At 53.2% G+C, this 17,270-nt stretch overlaps 1 protein-coding gene across 2 annotated transcripts; it reads right to left on the reverse strand.

Moving 5' to 3' along the window:
- Window positions 1–362: 362 nt before the first annotated feature.
- Window positions 363–14,217, reverse strand: NECAP1 (NECAP endocytosis associated 1). 2 transcript variants are annotated; one of them, XM_029581033.1, is made up of 8 exons: window positions 13,843–14,213; window positions 13,448–13,548; window positions 13,267–13,371; window positions 13,096–13,177; window positions 12,400–12,508; window positions 11,800–11,962; window positions 5,892–5,985; window positions 363–1,287 (listed from the first exon to the last, which is right to left on the reverse strand). In XM_029581033.1, the coding sequence occupies exons 1-8, from the start codon at window positions 13,938–13,940 to the stop codon at window positions 1,236–1,238; spliced, it is 804 nt and encodes a 267-aa protein (XP_029436893.1). In that variant the 5' UTR covers window positions 13,941–14,213; the 3' UTR covers window positions 363–1,235. The 2 variants fall into 2 exon arrangements, with proteins under 2 accessions (XP_029436893.1, XP_029436894.1); XM_029581034.1 differs by lacking the exon at window positions 13,267–13,371 and having other exon boundaries at window positions 13,843–14,217.
- Window positions 14,218–17,270: the final 3,053 nt, after the last annotated feature.

A 17,270-nucleotide genomic window follows, 5' to 3' on the forward strand; every position in this document is an offset into this window, starting at 1 on the left:
CCGCACCTGTTCCCAGAGGAGTTAGCAAGCGATCACACCTCCCAGTCCCCCGTGCACCGTGGTGGGGGAGAAGCGTCCAGTAGCACCGGTTATCACGTGACGCTGGCACGGCTCCTGCGCATGCCTCAGCCACACGCCGCGGTGGGAGGTGGCTTCCTGTATAATTGCTACAGTCCAGCTGAGGGCCTTCCTTTCTGGTTTGTAGCCTCGGAGAGCAGGACCCAGCCAGGGCTCGGTTTCAGTTTTACTGAGCAGAAGGTGGAGGACCCCAGGGGCTGCAGCCATGCGTGGGGACGGAGCGTATACGAGGACAAAAAGCGACTTCCAATAAAACGCACAGACGCTCCCCTCCCTCCCATTGCCAAAGTTTCATCTCGCTTTTCTCTTTATTGCACTTTATATACAGACAGGAGATCATGGGGGCACTCGTACAATATATATTAAGAGGAAATATTATATCCACTATACGATAGGACAAAGCACGGCACACGCACAGCTCTTCTGGGGCAGAGCACAATGCAAGCAGCTTTTCAAGTATTTCACTCCTGACCATGACCACTGACACTAGACGACTGCGTTTTGGAAACGGTGGTTGCAGATTTCATCCCCCGCTGGCCTCTCCGGTTCCTGCGGACGCTGTCACACTGCAGGTTAAGACTACAGAACAGACGATTAAAGCAGAAAATACACAGCCCTCGCCAGGGGGCCTGAGCGAGCTCCAAGGAAAAGTAGCTTGCAGGAGCCCTGAACCATTCGTCCCTTGCCTGTGACAGTGGACACTGGTCTCACCCCCCACTCCCACAGCGCATGCAATGCTGTGCTGAGGCAGGCAACCCCTGTACATGGATGAAGATGGTCCCGGCTCAGGCGAGGGAGGATGGGGAGGCTGCTGAAGGCTGCAGTCTAGGGCACGGGTCTTACTTACTTGAGGCTGAAGGGGGAAGGTTATGTCATGCAGGATATCATGAGTGGTCCCCCTCCCAGCCTCCCCCATGCTGATTCGATTGAAGCCGGGAGGGGAGCAGGGCTGTGAGCACCGGCTGGAGGGCTCGATTGTACAAGTGTCTGTTCACGTTCCCTACTTTACATAACGTCTCCGTGAACATCCACAAAGCTTGACCTGCCCGTCCATCAACGGAGCACTGGAAAGGCTGCCTCCAGCAAGGCGTTGGCCTGCATCAGCGGTTTGGTCCTCACCATTCTCTGGTGTTCCCCATAGGGTGGGAGGCAGTCCCTCAGAATTGGACCCAACTGGACTGCTGCTGCTGCTGCTGGGGAGGCAGGCTACTGCAAAAGAGAAGGGGGACAGTGAAGGGTTAAGTGAAGTCTGCAACCCCCCCTACACTCACACGGGGCAGTAAGAGCTCCTTCCTAGAAGTAAAAGGCAGCACGGGATTGCACCCGGGGAGGGAAGGCTCACAGCTCTCAAGGACAGGAGAGGAGAACTGGTCCTTAGCTGCTAAGTTTTGTTCCTGTACCACCACAGATCAGTCCAGACTCCTGCACTTTGCCTCCCTTCCAGCAGATGGAGACAGAGAAAGTTTCACAGCCAGCGGCACATAACCCGGTGCACCACCTGCGGTCCCTCAGTATTACTAACAACCCAAGCTTAAGAGAGCAAAAACCTTTTATATCCCATTGTTCCAAAAGAAGATCACCCCGTAAACTAAAGATGTGATATCCCCCGAATGAGCAGAGGAAAGAGGAAAACTTACAACGGATAACTGCATCCAGTTTTGGAACTTTAATTGTAAGGACCCACAAGAAACCTGCACCATTCTTCAGAATCAGTACAAACAGGGGCAGTTCCATGAGGCAGCCCAATTCTGAGGGGCAAAAAGTGCCCCGCCTACTCCTGCCTCTCCCCCCACCCATCGAGCCAGCCTCCCGATTCCCCCCCCCCCCCCCAAGACTCACAAAAACCCCTGGAGGTCCAGCAGGGGGCCCAGGAGCGATCTGCCACTAACCAAAATGGCGCCGGTCATGCATTGCCCTTTCCATGTGACAGGGGCCGGCCAATGGCACCAGTAGCCCCATCACATGGTAGGGGATAAAGTGGCAGCTGACGGCCCGGGAGTGGCAGATTGCTCCTGGGCCCCCAGCTGGACCACCAGGGGTTTTCGTGATTCTTGGAGGGGGGGCATGTGGTCCCTACCTCAGGCGGCACATTGCCTTCAGCCATCCCGGATCACAACAATAGATCGAGCGAACTCTCCAAATTTCCTTTCCCCCATTGGGTGAGACTCTGGACTGATCTGTGGTACTACAGGAAGGAAAGTTAGCAGATAAGAACCAATTTCTTTTCCCTGTACGTATCCGGATCAGTGCAGACTCCTGGGATGCACCAAAGCTTCCCTAACCAAGGTGGGACCGTGAGAGTCAAACAAAGTACACTTTCACCAAAACTGCCGACGACAGAGGCCTGGACGTCCAACTGATAGTGTCTGGCTTCCTCTGCCGACCATTGGCCTTGCACCAACTGGGATTGACACACGGTTCCCCAACCAGAGAGACTGGCATCAGTAGTCACCACCATCCACTGTGGCACCGCTAGATCCATCCCACAGCTCAAATGGTCCCGACAAAGCCTCCACGAAAGACTGGGTCTGGCCGACTCTGTAAGCGGCAGGGGAAGACGAAACTGCTCCGACATTGGATCCCACTGGGATAGCAACACTTTCTGTAGAGGTCTCATGAGCAAACGCCCATGGAACCAGCTCCAAGGTAGATGCCATGGAGTCGAGGACCTGCAAGTAATCCCAGACCCTGGGCACTCGGGCCTCCAATAGGTTCCGAACTTGAGCCTGCAACTTGACAATATGCTCCTCCATGAGAAACACTTTCCCCACTCGGGTATCAAAGCACGCACCCAAGAACTCCAGGCCCTGCGAAGGAGAGAGATGGCTCTCTATCCAGCCCAAGGATCTCAAATGGTGCAACATCACTTCCACCAACTGCCTGCAAAGGTCCTCTGACTTTGCTCAGATGAGCCAGTCGTCCAGACATGGGTGAACCAGCACCACCCTCCTTTCTGAGGGCTGCTGCCACCAACACCAGCACCTTCGTGAAGGTCCTTGGAGCCGTCGCCAATCCAAATGGGAGTGCGCAAAATTGAAAATGCCTCCCAAGGATCATAAACCGGAGAAACCTCTGATGATCTGGACAGATGCCTATGTGTAGGTATGCTTCCGTTATATCCAACGAACCCAAGAACTTTCCGCTTCGTACCACTCTGATGACAGACCGCAGAATCTCTATCCAAAACTGGGGAACTTTGAGAGCTATGTTCACTTTTTTCAAGTCCAGAATTGGAAGAAACGTTCCTTCCTTTTTTAGGACCACAAAATAATTGGAACAACATCCCATCCTTTGCTCCTCCTGGGGGATGGAAACAATGGCTCCCAGCATTCGCAGTCGTCGGATGGTCTGCCAAACGACAAGCTTCTTTTCTGCCGAGGCACAAGGAAATACCATGAACAGGCTTCTTAGTGGCCGAGCAAATTCTAAAGCATAGCCTTGTCTTATCATGCTTAGAACCCACCGATCCGATGTGATTTTGGCCCACTCCTCGTAAAATTGAGACAAACGGCCACCGATGACTGGGACTGAGGAGTGGGCTGACCTTGCCTCATTGACGGGCTTGGCTCTGCCACTACCTTGGCTGGAGCCTTCTCTGTTCGCCCTACGGCCACAAAATGACTGGATCCAGGACTGTGACCTCCCCAGCGCCTGGAGCTCTGCCTTGACGGAAACACCTTTGCCCCCAAAATAGAGAATGCACAGGAAAAAAAACCCTTTGGGCAAAAAAGGCAAAGCTCCAAGCTGAGCCTTTGATGAAATGTCCGCCGACCAGTTTCGTAACCATAGGAGCCTCCTGGCCGAGACCACAGACATCACTGTTCTGGAAGAAGTGCGAATGAGGTCATACAATGCATTGGTCCCAAAGTGACTGCAACCTAAAAACGCTCCACCTGCTTAGAATCCAGGGGTGACATAGCTTTATCATCCTGTAACTTCTGCACCCATCTCAGCCCAGCCCGAAGCATAAAACTGCTGCACGCTGCAGCACGGATGCCAAGAGCAGACACCTCAAAAATCTTCTTAAGGTGCACCTTGAGCTTCCTGTCCTGCAAATCCTTCAAAGCTGCCGCGCCAGCAACTGGAATGGTTGTCCTTGCCGAGATAAGAGTTCCAAAGTTGGATGACTGTAAGAACTCCAGAGTGTCTGGGTAAAGGTTAGAGCTTATCCATGGCTCTGCTAGTCTTAAGGCCAGTTTCCAGAGTATCCCACTCCCTGATCACCAACTTTTTGACCAACTTACGAAAAGGGAAGGTCTTGGCCAGACCAAGTAAGCAAGCCATGACCAGATCCACACTCCTGCGGAACCGTTATCCCTGACCCTGCCAGGACATGCGGGATCAAGGGGCCCAGTACCTCCTTTGAAACAAGTGAACCACTTTGGGATTATCCCCTTCCATTGATGGGACCTTCCCCGAATCCTCAACCGGATCCTGCCCATTCCTGCGTGGACTAGCGCCAGGAGGACCATCCCCAGACAGCAACCCACGATCGGATTCCTTGGAGGAGCCATCATTGGCGGACCCTGGTGCAGCTGGACCAAGGACTCTCTGAATCCTTGTGGCCCCTGAAAACTTGGACCTCTTCAAGGGTGGAACTTCCAATGTCCTCCGCCCTGGGGGAGTACTGCTCCGTAGCCTTCCGGATCAAAAAGGCTTCATGCATCAAAAGAATGAACTCCGGGAGAAAGGAAAGGAACCATGAAAATCCTCCTCCAGAAGATCTGGATCCTTCTCTGACTGCCCTTCCTGGGCTCCCCGGGCTTCATCTGGGCTGGAGTCTGCTGGCAAGAGTATTGGTGAGAGATCCTCTCCCTCTCTTTCTGAAGCAGCCGCAAAGGTTTTCAAAATGGCCACCATCCCCGCACTTAGCGGGAATGGATCGTCGGCCTCTCCCATCGCAACCGACGACCTACCAGGTCCGTGCTACCTTGAAGACGCTGCCGCAGTCCCCCCCGATGTACCCTTCCCGCCGGAGAGGCATCGAGAACATCAGCCGGCCCTAGACAGACGCAAGCTGTGCTCTCCGCATGTGGTGCATTGACACCCGCGTGGCTTGGCTCGGCCCGACCCTGACCGCGCAGCACACCCCCGGAGAGAAGGCACTGGAACAGCTGCAAAACGAAAGCCGCTTGAACAGCTTAGCTCCCTCTGCCACCGCGGACAGGGAGAGCCCACGAAAAAAATAAGCCCCTGACTTTTTTTTTTTTTTTTTAAACTTTATGACAGAGACCAAAAAGATAACTATCCTGCCTGAAGGGTGGTGAGGGAACTGGACCACCAGCTTTCACCTCCAGCATGATTCAGCGAGCAAATTAGGGTCTCCAACCCTACAACCAGGAGGGATGGTCCCACCAGGACCTGCCAACCCTCCTCATCTTTTTTTAAATATTTTCTCAGGTTCAGAACTGCAGGTTTTGCACCTCCTCCATCTGCTGGAGACAGAGAAATACTGAAGGACTGCAGGGGGCGCCTGCGAAACTTTCTCCGTCTCCATCTGCTGGAAGGGAGGCAAGACCCAGGAGTCTGGGCTGATCTGGGTACGTACAGGGAACTCATTTTTACTGACCTGTTTTATTGTTGGTTGTTTATATCTGTAAATATTTTGTGACTGTTCGACTGCGATGCACACTGAACTTAATTTGTGACTTTGCAGAATTTTTATCTAAATAAAATTAGATATGTGACCACGTACAGCATCTGATGTTGGGCTGCGGTGTTCTAGGCAAACTTTCATGAGATGGGCTTTGCCACACACAGAGTAAAAGTGCAGGTGAGCTGTGTTTTGGGAGGGGCCGAGGAAGCACACTTACCTAGCTGCACTGTTGAAGCCCTCCCACAGGTCGGCGGAGGCCTGGGCCATAGTATCTGAGGACACAACAGGGGGGCTGAAATCTAAGAGGATATCTGGGGAAGAGAGAAGAGGGAACAGATGTTAACATGCGTCCTCTGTTCATCCCACAGTACCAGGCATGGGCTGCATGTGTGTGAAATTTCAGGTATTTCACAGCCAACCTGGAAAAGCAAGCAGTGTTCTTATTCCTTCACCCGCCACCAAACAGAGGAGAAAAAAAAGAGGACATGTTGGGAAGGAAGCAGCTCAACTTCCTCAGCTAGGTAGGCTCTGCAGGAGCCAAAAATGAGCCAAGCTAACACAACTGAGAAATACAGCGAGATCAGACGTTTTTACACTGCTACATGTTGTTGTATGTGTAATTCTGCACGCCTATGTCTGTGACCTCACATGGGACAAAAGTTCAGAAAAAATTATTCAACAAGAATTTGGCCAGTTAGGTTCTTCTTTGTAAGCTCTATGATGGAGACCTGCCTCCTCCTGCTAAGGCTGTGCACTGTATAAAGGAATATTGGTTCTTACCTGCTAATTTTCGTTCCTGTAATATCACAGATCAGTCCGGATGGGTGGGTTTATGCATCTCTACCAGCAGATGGCGACAGAGAACACAAAACTCTGAGGCACTGCTACATAACCGAGTGCCAACTGCAGTCCCTCAATATTGACCTATACCCAAGCCAAGATTAGAAATCATTCTCCTCTCCCAGGGCGAAATAGAAAACCCCAGGCCTAGATTCCCCTGAACTGGAGATCCACAAGAATCCAGAACAATGATGTCTTCGCGTTGACCCTCGTTGCCATGAGATCTAGTTGAGGCACTCCCCATCTGGCACAAATGCGATTCCAGGCCTCCGGGGACAGCTCCCACTCCCCAGAATCCAGCTGTTGCCGGCTCAAGAAATCCACCTGCACATTGTCTACTCTGCTTCGTGAGAGGCCGCAATCCCCGCGAGGTGACGCTCCACCCACATAAACAGCAGCTGAGCTTCCCGAGCTACAGCGCGACTCTTTGTACCTCCTTGATGATTGATGTACGCTACCGTTGTCGCATTGTCCGAAATCACTCGAACCATTCGACCCTGAACCAGAGGCAGAAACACCTTCAGAGCTCTGCGCACCGCTCTTGTTTCCAGACAATTGATGAACCAGGCCTTCTCTGCCACTGACCTGAGACCCTGTGCCTAACATCCCAGGCACACAGCTCCCCAGCCCTTTAGACTGGCATCCATGATAAGCACCACCCAATCTGAAACTTTGAGATCCACTCCTCTTTCCAAATTGCTCTTCGACAGCCACCACGCCAGGCTGGACTTGGCAACCCTCAGCAGAAGCAAGGGGACAAAATACTTCTCCGACCTCGGATCCCACAGGGAACCAACACTCTCTGTAGCGGCTGCATATGAGCAAAATGCCCACAGAATCAGATCAAATGTCGAGGCCATGGACCCTAGGATCTGTAGATAGCCCCAGACCCTCGGAACTGGGAGATGAAGTCGAGAAACTTGCTCCTGCAACTTTGCTAACCTGTCCACTGTCAGATATACCTTGCCCCTCTAGGTATCGAAACGGGCTCCCAGGTACTCCAGAGATTGAGATGGGACCAGGTGGCTCTTCACCACGTTGATCATCTATCCTAGGGAGCTCATGAGATGCCTCACTTGCTGCACCGAATGAGCTCACTCCTCTTCCATCTTCGCCTGGATGAGCCAATCGTTCAGATATGGGTGAACCAACACCCATTCCCTCCTCAAGGCTGCTGCCGCTGCCGCCACCACCACCATCATTACCTTCGTGAAGGTTTGAGGAGCCGTGGCTAGACCAAAGGGAAGGGCCTGAAACTAGAAATGCTGACCCAACACCTTAAACCTCAGGAACTTCTGATGCTCGGTGACATCCAAAGACACCAGGAACTCTCCTTTGCGGCCTGCCGCAATTACCAAAAGCAGCGTCTCTATCCGGAACCACAGCACCCGCAAAGACAAGTCCACCTTCTGCAAATCTAAGATGGGACAGAAGGTGCCCTCTTTCTTTGGAGCCACGAAATAGATGGAATACCTTCCCTGACCCTGCTTGCTCCAAGCCTATCAATCTTTGCAGAATCCTCTTTACCACTTCTCGTTTGTTTTGAGAAGAACAATTCGATTCCAGGAAGGCGTCCCTGAGCGGACGAGAACATTCTAAGGCGTAACCATCCCTTACCACCTCCAGAACCCACCAATTGGAGGTAATCTTGACTCACTCCTCGTAAAGGTGGGATAATATGTCCCTGACCAATGAGGAGAGGGCGCCCCTGGCTTTATTGGGATGGCTTACTTCCTCCGGCCCTCTGACCAGAACCGCCTCTGGAGGACCTACCGGCCCCCCAAAAGGAATGCTGTTGACTCGACGACTGCTTAGGACCCGAGAAGGAAGATCCTCTACCGGCCTGAAATCTCCTCAACTCCCGAAAGCGAAGATGAGGGAAAGTTCTTCTTAATGCCTTTCTTGTCCTCATGAACTGATCCAGGTCATCCCCGAAGAGAAGCTTTCCCTTAAAGGGAAGGTTATATAATTGAATCTTGGACCACATGTCTACTGACCAATTGCACAGCCATAACAGCTGGCGTGTCGCCTCTGCCGAGACCATACCCCTAACCACAGTGCACACCAGATCATATAAAACGTCTGCTACCTACGCCACCTCCACCTCCAGATGAGCCGCCTGGTCCTGCAGCTTCTGGATCCAACACAAGCATGCGAGCTAGCACACATTGCAGCTGACACCGCAAACATCCGCTTCAACTGCACCTCCAGGTTGCGATTCTGAACATCTTTCAGAACAGCAGCTCCCGCCACCGGCGTTCTGGTCTTCTTGGTCACCGCCAACATCGCCGCATCCACCTTAGGAGTCTTAAGGTGATCCAAATGTTCCTCCAACAAAGGATATCACTTCACCGTTGCTCTTCCAACCTTCAAGCCTGCCTCCGGGGAGTCCCACTCCAGGCTAATAAGCTTCTGAATCTTCTAAGGAATGGGAAAAGCACTAGGTGGGCCACGCAGACCATCAAGGACTGGACTGATGCCCTCATTGTCCAACTCCTCCTGAGCCAACTTTACTCCCAATTCCTCCAACACCTGAGGAATAAGAGGACATAGCTTCTCCTTCTTAAACAGGTGGATCACCCGGGGGTCATCCCCCTCCACCCTGGCTCCTTCAACGAGGTCTGGTTCGTCCTTGCTACCATCCAGGTCTGGGTTCTGATCTGCATTCGGGTCTCCTCCGGATCCACAGCTGGAGGAGGACACCCCATCCTCTTGTGGCTCATCAGAGTCATCCAGGTCCCTGAGGTCTTAACTCCGCATGCGTGGTCCGGGACCCTCGATGCTTAACAGACCTCCTGGAGGACACCCCTATGGCCTCCTGAGATCTTTTGGTCGGCCCTGAAGTCTTCTCCTCAGGACGCCATTTCGCTGCCTTCACCAGAAAGGTCTCATGCATAAGGGGGAAAAGCCCTGTGGGCCCCCCAAGCCCCCTCTCAGGGTTCCTGGGCTCTGACACCGTTCCTTCCTCACCATCATCCTCAAGGTCGTGCCACGCAGGAGAGAGAGGCGGAGGGGATTTGCGGCCCGGTGGAAGCCCCAGACTGCACTCCCCCTCGGGAGCAGTGGGACCGGATACCTCCGCCTTCGACCCTGCTGTGGGCCCCGCCGAGTGAGGAGTCCTCCTGCTTGAGGACCTTAGTGTAGGATCCCTCCCCCCAGAGGCACACACTATGCACCAGGCCAGGGAATTCAGGTGGGCTGACCAAGTGCTGCAGGCCTCCACACGAGGCTTATCTGCCATTCAGATCGAGATGCCGCAAGCGCACACTCCGCTCCAAGGTAGGCCGCACCATGTTGCCGCCGAGACAGCAGGATGCGCTGCCGCACTAGTGCTGATGGCGAGCGGTAGCGGTGGGAAAAACGATCACGCCAAAAAACTGGCCCCGAACACCCCAAGGCTGCAGTGCACAGCAGCACTGACCTCCCTCTTCTACCATCACTAGCAATTAAAAACTGAATACTGCTCTCTTTTTTTTTTTTTAAACTAAACTTTATTGAAAGAAAGAAAAACTCCAATGGGGATACTTCCCTGAGAGAGCCAGCAGTGGACAGGAGGGGACCTCAGGGCGCGAAGAGGGAGCCATTCCCCTGGTTATCAGGGGCCCCGGAACCAGCGGGCAACCTCAGCCAGGGGAATTCAACCCCCCATGCACCTGGCTTGACCCGAGGGATGGCCCACTAAGGAACCTGGCACCTCGGGGGGCAGACTCCAGATCACTCAGGACTGCAGGTTTGCACGTCTACCACCTTCTGGAGACAGAAATACCGAGGGAGTGCAAGTAGCATTCTCGGTTATGTAGCAGGGCCTCAAAGTCGTGTGTTCTCTGCCTCCATCTGCTGGTAGGGAGGCATAAACCCACTCGTCTGGACTGATCTGGATATGTTCTGGAAAGGAGACCTGCCTCCTCGCGCTCAGGCTGTGCGCTGTATAAAGGAGACCTGCCTCCTCCTGCTCAGGCTGTGCACTGTATAAAGGAGACCTGCCTCCTCCTGCTCAGGCTGTGCACTGCATAAAGGAGACCTGCCTCCTCGCGCTCAGGCTGCGCACTGTATAAAGGAGACCTGCCTCCTCCTGCTCAGGCTGTGCACTGTATAAAGGAGACCTGCCTCCTCGCGCTCAGGCTGCGCACTGTATAAAGGAGACCTGCCTCCTCGCGCTCAGGCTGTGCACTGTATAAAGGAGACCTGCCTCCTCCTGCTCAGGCTGTGCACAGTATAAAGGAGACCTGCCTCCTCGCGCTCAGGCTGTGCACCGTATAAAGGAGACCTGCCTCCTCCTGCTGCTCAGGCTGTGCACTGTATAAAGGAGACCTGCCTCCTCGCGCTCAGGCTGTGCACTGTATAAAGGAGACCTGCCTCCTCCTGCTCAGGCTGTGCACTGTATAAAGGAAACCTGCCTCCTCCTGCTCAGGCTGTGCACTGCATAAAGGAGACCTGCCTCCTCGCGCTCAGGCTGCGCACTGTATAAAGGAGACCTGCCTCCTCGCGCTCAGGCTGTGCACTGTATAAAGGAGACCTGCCTCCTCCTGCTCAGGCTGTGCACAGTATAAAGGAGACCTGCCTCCTCGCACTCAGGCTGTGCACCGTATCAAGGAGACCTGCCTCCTCCTGCTGCTCAGGCTGTGCACTGTATAAAGGAGACCTGCCTCCTCGCGCTCAGGCTGCGCACTGTATAAAGGAGACCTGCCTCCTCGCGCTCAGGCTGTGCACTGTATAAAGGAGACCTGCCTCCTCCTGCTCAGGCTGTGCACAGTATAAAGGAGACCTGCCTCCTCGCGCTCAGGCTGTGCACCATATAAAGGAGACCTGCCTCCTCGCGCTCAGGCTGTGCACCATATAAAGGAGACCTGCCTCCTCCTGCTGCTCAGGCTGTGCACTGTATAAAGGAGACCTGCCTCCTCCTGCTCAGGCTGTGCACCATATAAAGGAGACCTGCCTCCTCCTGCTGCTCAGGCTGTGCACTGTATAAAGGAGACCTGCCTCCTCCTGCTCAGGCTGTGCACCATATAAAGGAGACCTGCCTCCTCGCGCTCAGGCTGTGCACCATATAAAGGAGACCTGCCTCCTCCTGCTCAGGCTGTGCACTGTATAAAGGAGACCTGCCTCCTCCTGCTCAGGCTGTGCACAGTATAAAGGAGACCTGCCTCCTCGCGCTCAGGCTGTGCACCATATAAAGGAGACCTGCCTCCTCCTGCTGCTCAGGCTGTGCACTGTATAAAGGAGACCTGCCTCCTCGCGCTCAGGCTGTGCGTTGCATAAAGGAGACCTGCCATGCTCGCTCTTACCTGAACTGGACGGCTGTTGTGAAGGTGGGGTCACATGGTTTGGAAGAACAGTAGAGGAGGGAGAAGGCGGAGGACCTATCTTCCCTCCAGGGGGTGGTGGGAGCAGGCCCAACCCTCCAGTTCCAGATGGACGTGATCGGGATGTCCCTTCTTTTTTCTTTATCTGTCAAAAGCATGAAAAGGGTCAAACAGAATCATATCTCCCTAAGGCTGCAAGTCGGCAGAAGAAGGCCGTACAGCTCATCCAGTATTCCCGGCCGTCCAGTTAATTTAGCATTTTAATTCCCATCACTTCCTTAGAGATCCCCTGTATCCACACCTTTGTTGTGTAAAGTACACAGAAGGCCTGGAAGCTGGATCTGCAGGTGTCACAGCTCTGAGTGACTCCATGGTATAGGCCACACTATTAGGAGTGGTGACAGCAACCGGCTTGAAAGCTGAATCTGCAAAAGTCAAACCGGAAGGACTCCATTCTAAAGGTCACACAGTGAGAGCTGGCGGCAAGATCTCTGTTCTGAATTACTACCTACCCTCATCAGAGTCTGGAGTCCTAGATACTCCCTTCTGTCCCCTCTAAGGGTGCAGGAATTATCGGCTCACCCCAATGTTCAACTTGATGGTCTGTCCTTCTTTAAAACCCAAGTCCAGCTTAGGACGATTGTCTGTCTCCTGGGATTCCTTTGAGAGATCTGACTCCTGCCTTACCCACCTGTGGTGGATAAGATAAAACAAAATGTTCTCATTTTCTGATCAATAATAATCTGCTGACATCCATTAGTATACATAGAATCATACAAGATAATTCACAATTGTAAGATCCTTGAAATGGAAAGCAGTTCCCTAAAGGTCACACAGTAAGAGATGATGGGAGCAGTGGGATTGGGAGTTGTATTGGCGGATGTCACAGCTCCGAGTGACCTCAGGCTGAAGGTCATAAGGTGAGAGTTGGTGTAAGAAGTGGGATTTGAAGCTGGATCTGCAGATTCCACACTGAAGGTCACATAGTGAGAGTTGTTGGGATTGGGAGCTGGGTCTGCAGGTGTCACAGCTCTGAGTGACTACAGGCTGAAGGTCACACAGTGAGAGTTGGTGTAAGAAGTGGGATTTGAAGCCGGATCTGCAGATTCCACACTGAAGGTCACATAGTGAGAGTTGTTGGGATTGGGAGTCGGGTTTGCAGGTGTCACAGCTCTGAGTGACTACAGGCTGAAGGTCACACAGTGAGAGTTGGTGTAAGTAGTGGGATCGAGGGCTGAATCTGAAGCATGACAGGTGGGAAGAATGTAGAAAACGTACTTGAAATGATCTTGAAGAGCGACATTGAAGTCGAAAGCATCGCCACGATCAGTGAACCCGACTCCGATAAAGGCGCTTCTTCCTGGGAAGGAAAGTCAGAGAATGAAGAATGCTTCCCTCCTCCGCGGGCTCCTTCCATGCTCACTCACGCTGTCCCCCCTCTCCTCTTACCAGTCCCATCTTGGATGCGGATTACAAAGTAGCGGCTGGAATCGGTCACCGCTTCCACGGTGATGCCAGGATACTGATCCACAGGGGCCTGGGCGAAGAGCTCACCTGAGAAGAGAGAGGCACAGGTGAGGAAGCCCTCCCCCCCAAGAGGTAGTGGCGGGATCCTCCTCGGACTCCTTACCTGACACCTTGTCCTCCAGTTTTATGAAAGCCACCTTGCCCTTGGAGGTCACGCGGAGGCGGCCGGTCCAGTCGGGCTGATCGAGCTTCCAGTCGGACGCCCTGCGGTGCAAGGGATGGAGATGGGGGAAAGCCATTGCAGTGCCCAGAGAGAGAGACCCTGCCTGGGGCCCAGACAGGTCAGAGGAGAAGAGAAAATGCTGACCTCTGACCTTATGCGGGGGGGGGGGGGGGAGCGCTATACCCGCGTTTAACGAAGGAAGGCGCAGCCCTTTATCAGGGAGTGAAGGGGAACCTGCATCGGAGGAGGGGGGGGGGGGGGGGGGATGGGCGCTGCAATCGGGTGCGATGGGGACAGCGCTGTAACCGGGTGCGGTGACGGAAGGCGCGCGGTACCTGTAGCCGCGGTTGGAGGCTCTCGGCGGGATGCGGTAGACGCTGACCTCGGGTTTCACGCACAGCACAGACTCGTACTCCGCCTCCGCCGCAGCCATCTTCCCTCCCTCACCCCCGAGCTTCCGGCGTCACCATGGATACAACTTCCGGGCCGCCGGGGCGGAAGTCCGCCGGCTGCCATGTTGGAATCGGTCAGAGCCGTGGCAGCGGCAGCCACGAGAAGGAAGGACGAAGCCACGAGACTTGCTGGCAGAGAAATTGGAGGGAGGGGGCCATGCTGGAGCCTTCCCCTAGTGACGGCGGGAAAAGGGGGGGAGGACGCTGCCAGAGCTGCTGGCTCAGGGGGCCATCTTGGGAAAGGGCAACGTGAAGCTGTCTGGCTGGCAGATGTTGCACAGCTGGGAGGGGGCCATGCTGGAGCCTTCCCCTAGTGACGGCGGGAAAAGGGGGGAAGGACGCTGCCAGAGCTGCTGGCTCAGGGGGCCATCTTGGGAAAGGGCAACGTGAAGCTGTCTGGCTGGCAGATGTTGCCCAGCTGGGAGGGGGCCATGCTGGAGGCTTCCACTAGTGACGGCAGGAAAAGGGGGGGAGGACGCTGCCAGAGCTGCTGGCTCAGGGGGCCATCTTGGGAAAGGGCAATGTGAAGCTGTCTGGCTGGCAGATGTTGCACAGCTGGGAGGGGGCCATGCTGGAGCCTTCCACTAGTGACGGCAGGAAAAGGGAGGAAGGACGCTGCCAGAGCTGCTGGCTCAGGGGGCCATCTTGGGAAAGGGCAACATGAAGCTGTCTGGCTGGCAGATGTTGCACAGCTGGGAGGGGGCCATGCTGGAGCCTTCCACTAGTGACGGCAGGAAAAGGGAGGAAGGACGCTGCCAGAGCTGCTGGCTCAGGGGGCCATCTTGGGAAAGGGCAATGTGAAGCTGTCTGGCTGGCAGAGAAATTGGAGGGAGGGCGCCATGCTGGAGCCTTCCACTAGTGACGGCGGGAAAAGGGGGGAAGGACGCTGCCAGAGCTGCTGGCTCAGGGGGCCATCTTGGGAAAGGGCAAATTGAAGCTGTCTGGCTGGCAGATGTTGCACAGCTGGGAGGGGGCCATGTTGCTGTACATAGCTGGGGAGAGTAGACCTGGTTCTTCCCAGTACAGAAGGTGCATGCAAGAAGCAACGTAAACATGAGAAGTGTCCTGCTGGGTCAGACCAGTGGTCCACTGAGCCCGGCATGCAGCAGCCAGTCTGACTCGCTTGGAAATACTTGGCAAAGCCTATGGGGAGATCCATTCTCCCAAATACAGGTGGCTTCCCAAGGGTGGATGTGATGAACTCAGAAACACAGAGGGAACCGAAGAAGCCATTGGATAGGTAGAATTGATCACCAGTAGAGTGAGGCTTGCTGGGCCTAGAGGGCTCTTTCTGTCTAGGTCACAGCCTGTGGAAAGAGAGTGTAATTGAGGAGGGACCCAGTTTGCAGTAGGGCCGTGTGGCCATGAGAAGTGATGCATAATTTCCTTTTTGTCAGGGATCTGTGGTAGCCTGTTTGCTCGCCAATCCTGCCTGCTGCTGCTCCGGCCTAGCCACCACCTTACTCAACAGGTGGCGAGACTAGGGCTGAGGAAGGGAGGAGACTACAGTAGCAGAGGTAGGAGGGGGAGAAAGAGGAGACAGTAAGAGAGGCTGGCATAAACGGCAGTGCTAGGATTGGAAAGAAAAATATTTCAGGTATATCTGAAATTAGTTAAAATGATCTTAAAATGAAAAATATATATTTATGAGTGTCCCAGGAAAGCTGAAATAGAACAAATATATAACTAAAAAAGCCAGGCTTTATGAAAGGCAGGACTTCTACCATCATATTAGCCAGGCAGTTGGTGCCAGGTAGCAAGAAAAAGCAGATTCTACACTTCAGGGTTCCAGGTGGTGCTCACATTCTCAGCCTAAGCAAATGAATGGTATTGGCAAAGTGAAACCAATTCTGAACTGCTTAATTAATATAAAACATTCACAGAAAAACAAAGTTATTCTAGAGCAGAATCAGGAGCGAAAAGAAAACCGGAGGAAATCTGTATTGTTCTAAAATTTTCAAAAGATTTCAAGTCTTCAGGCCCAGCCTGGGACTTCCTGCAAGACCCTTGTGGCTCCTGTTTCTTGGAGAGAGGTCATGCGGACCTCAGTGGCAGAACAAGGATCTCTGGTGCCCGGGCTCCAATACATTTGTGTTACCTCTCCTGTGCCCTACCATAGCTCGTTGGTTGAAGGAGGCTATCTGTTCTTCGTATTTACTGCGTGGTAAGACGGTACCGGTGGGACTTCGCGCTCATTCTACGCATTCACAGGCCGCTTCTTGGGCGGAATCTCACCAGGTTTCGCCCCAGGAAATTTGCAGGGCGGCTACTTGGAAATCTTTGCATACTTCTGCAAGGCATTACAGATTGGATGTGAGAGCTTCGGAGGCTGGGGGATTTGGAGAAGGGGTGCTCCGTGCAGGCCTCTCCGGCTCCCACCCTCTGTGAGTTGGCTCTGGTACATCCCGGGTGTCTGGACTGATCCGGGTACGTACAGGGAAAGGAAAATTAGTTTCTTACCTGATAATTTTTGTTCCTGTAGTACCACGGATCCGTCCAAAGCCCCCCCTCTAGCTGTGTGCACTTCAGTAACGGAGAGTCCGCTCATTTAAAGTTTGTTTTTTTGTGTATGGTTATTTACCATGCCTTCTCGCCTGTTCTGTCTGTTCTGTTCTCAGTTGGGGTGTTCAGTGAACCTTAAGTTAGTTAGATGTTGAATTGGGTTTTATTCCATTCTGCTTTGACATTACGTAAGACTGAGGGACTGTGGGTGGCACCTTGGTATATATGCCAGGGTTTGTTTTGAAAAACTTCTGTCTCCATCTGCTGGAGGGGAGGCAAAACCCAGGTGTCTGGACTGATCCGGGTACTACAGGAACGAAAATTATCAGGTAAGAAACTAATTTTCCTTTGTATAGAAAGTAGCTGAAGTAATCATCTAATGAAAGAAATCAGAAAAGCAAAAGGACAAGTGGAAGAAAGGATGGCCAAAGAGGTAAAGAGAGGAGACAAAACATTTTTCAGCTGTATCAGAGAAAGAAGGGAGGCCTGTAGTGGTATAGTGAAATTGAAAAATGATGAAGAGCAATGTGTGAAAAATAATGAAGAAATGGCAGAAATATTAAACAAATATTTCAGTTCGTTGTTCGTTAAAGAAGACCCTAGAGAAGGACTGTTGCTATTTGACAAGACCATGGATGGGAGTGGAGTAGATGCAACTCCAAGAGAATGTATGGGAAGAGCTAGGAAAACAAAGTGGACAAGGCCATGAGGCTGGTTGAGTTTCATCCCAGGATACTAAGGGAGCTCTGCAATGTGCTCGCTGAAAGACCTGTTCAATTGAGCTCTGGAAACTGGAGTGGTGCCATGAG

This window comes from Rhinatrema bivittatum, chromosome 16 (genome assembly GCF_901001135.1).
Source record: "Rhinatrema bivittatum chromosome 16, aRhiBiv1.1, whole genome shotgun sequence".
NCBI classification, from domain to species: Eukaryota; Metazoa; Chordata; class Amphibia; order Gymnophiona; family Rhinatrematidae; genus Rhinatrema; species Rhinatrema bivittatum.

What these genes read in the sequence shown, in the direction of transcription:
- NECAP1 (XM_029581033.1), bottom strand. Translation starts at nt 13,940, where the DNA reads ATGGCTGCGGCGGAGGCGGAGTACGAGTCTGTGCTGTGCGTGAAACCC. An exon ending in GCCTCCAACCGCGGCTACAG is followed by an intron (nt 13,549 to 13,842) that starts GTACCGCGCGCC and finishes CTTGCACCGCAG; the next exon opens with GGCGTCCGACTGGAAGCTCG. An exon ending in GGCTTCAACAGTGCAGCTAG is followed by an intron (nt 1,288 to 5,891) that starts GTAAGTGTGCTT and finishes TCTCTTTTGCAG; the next exon opens with TAGCCTGCCTCCCCAGCAGC.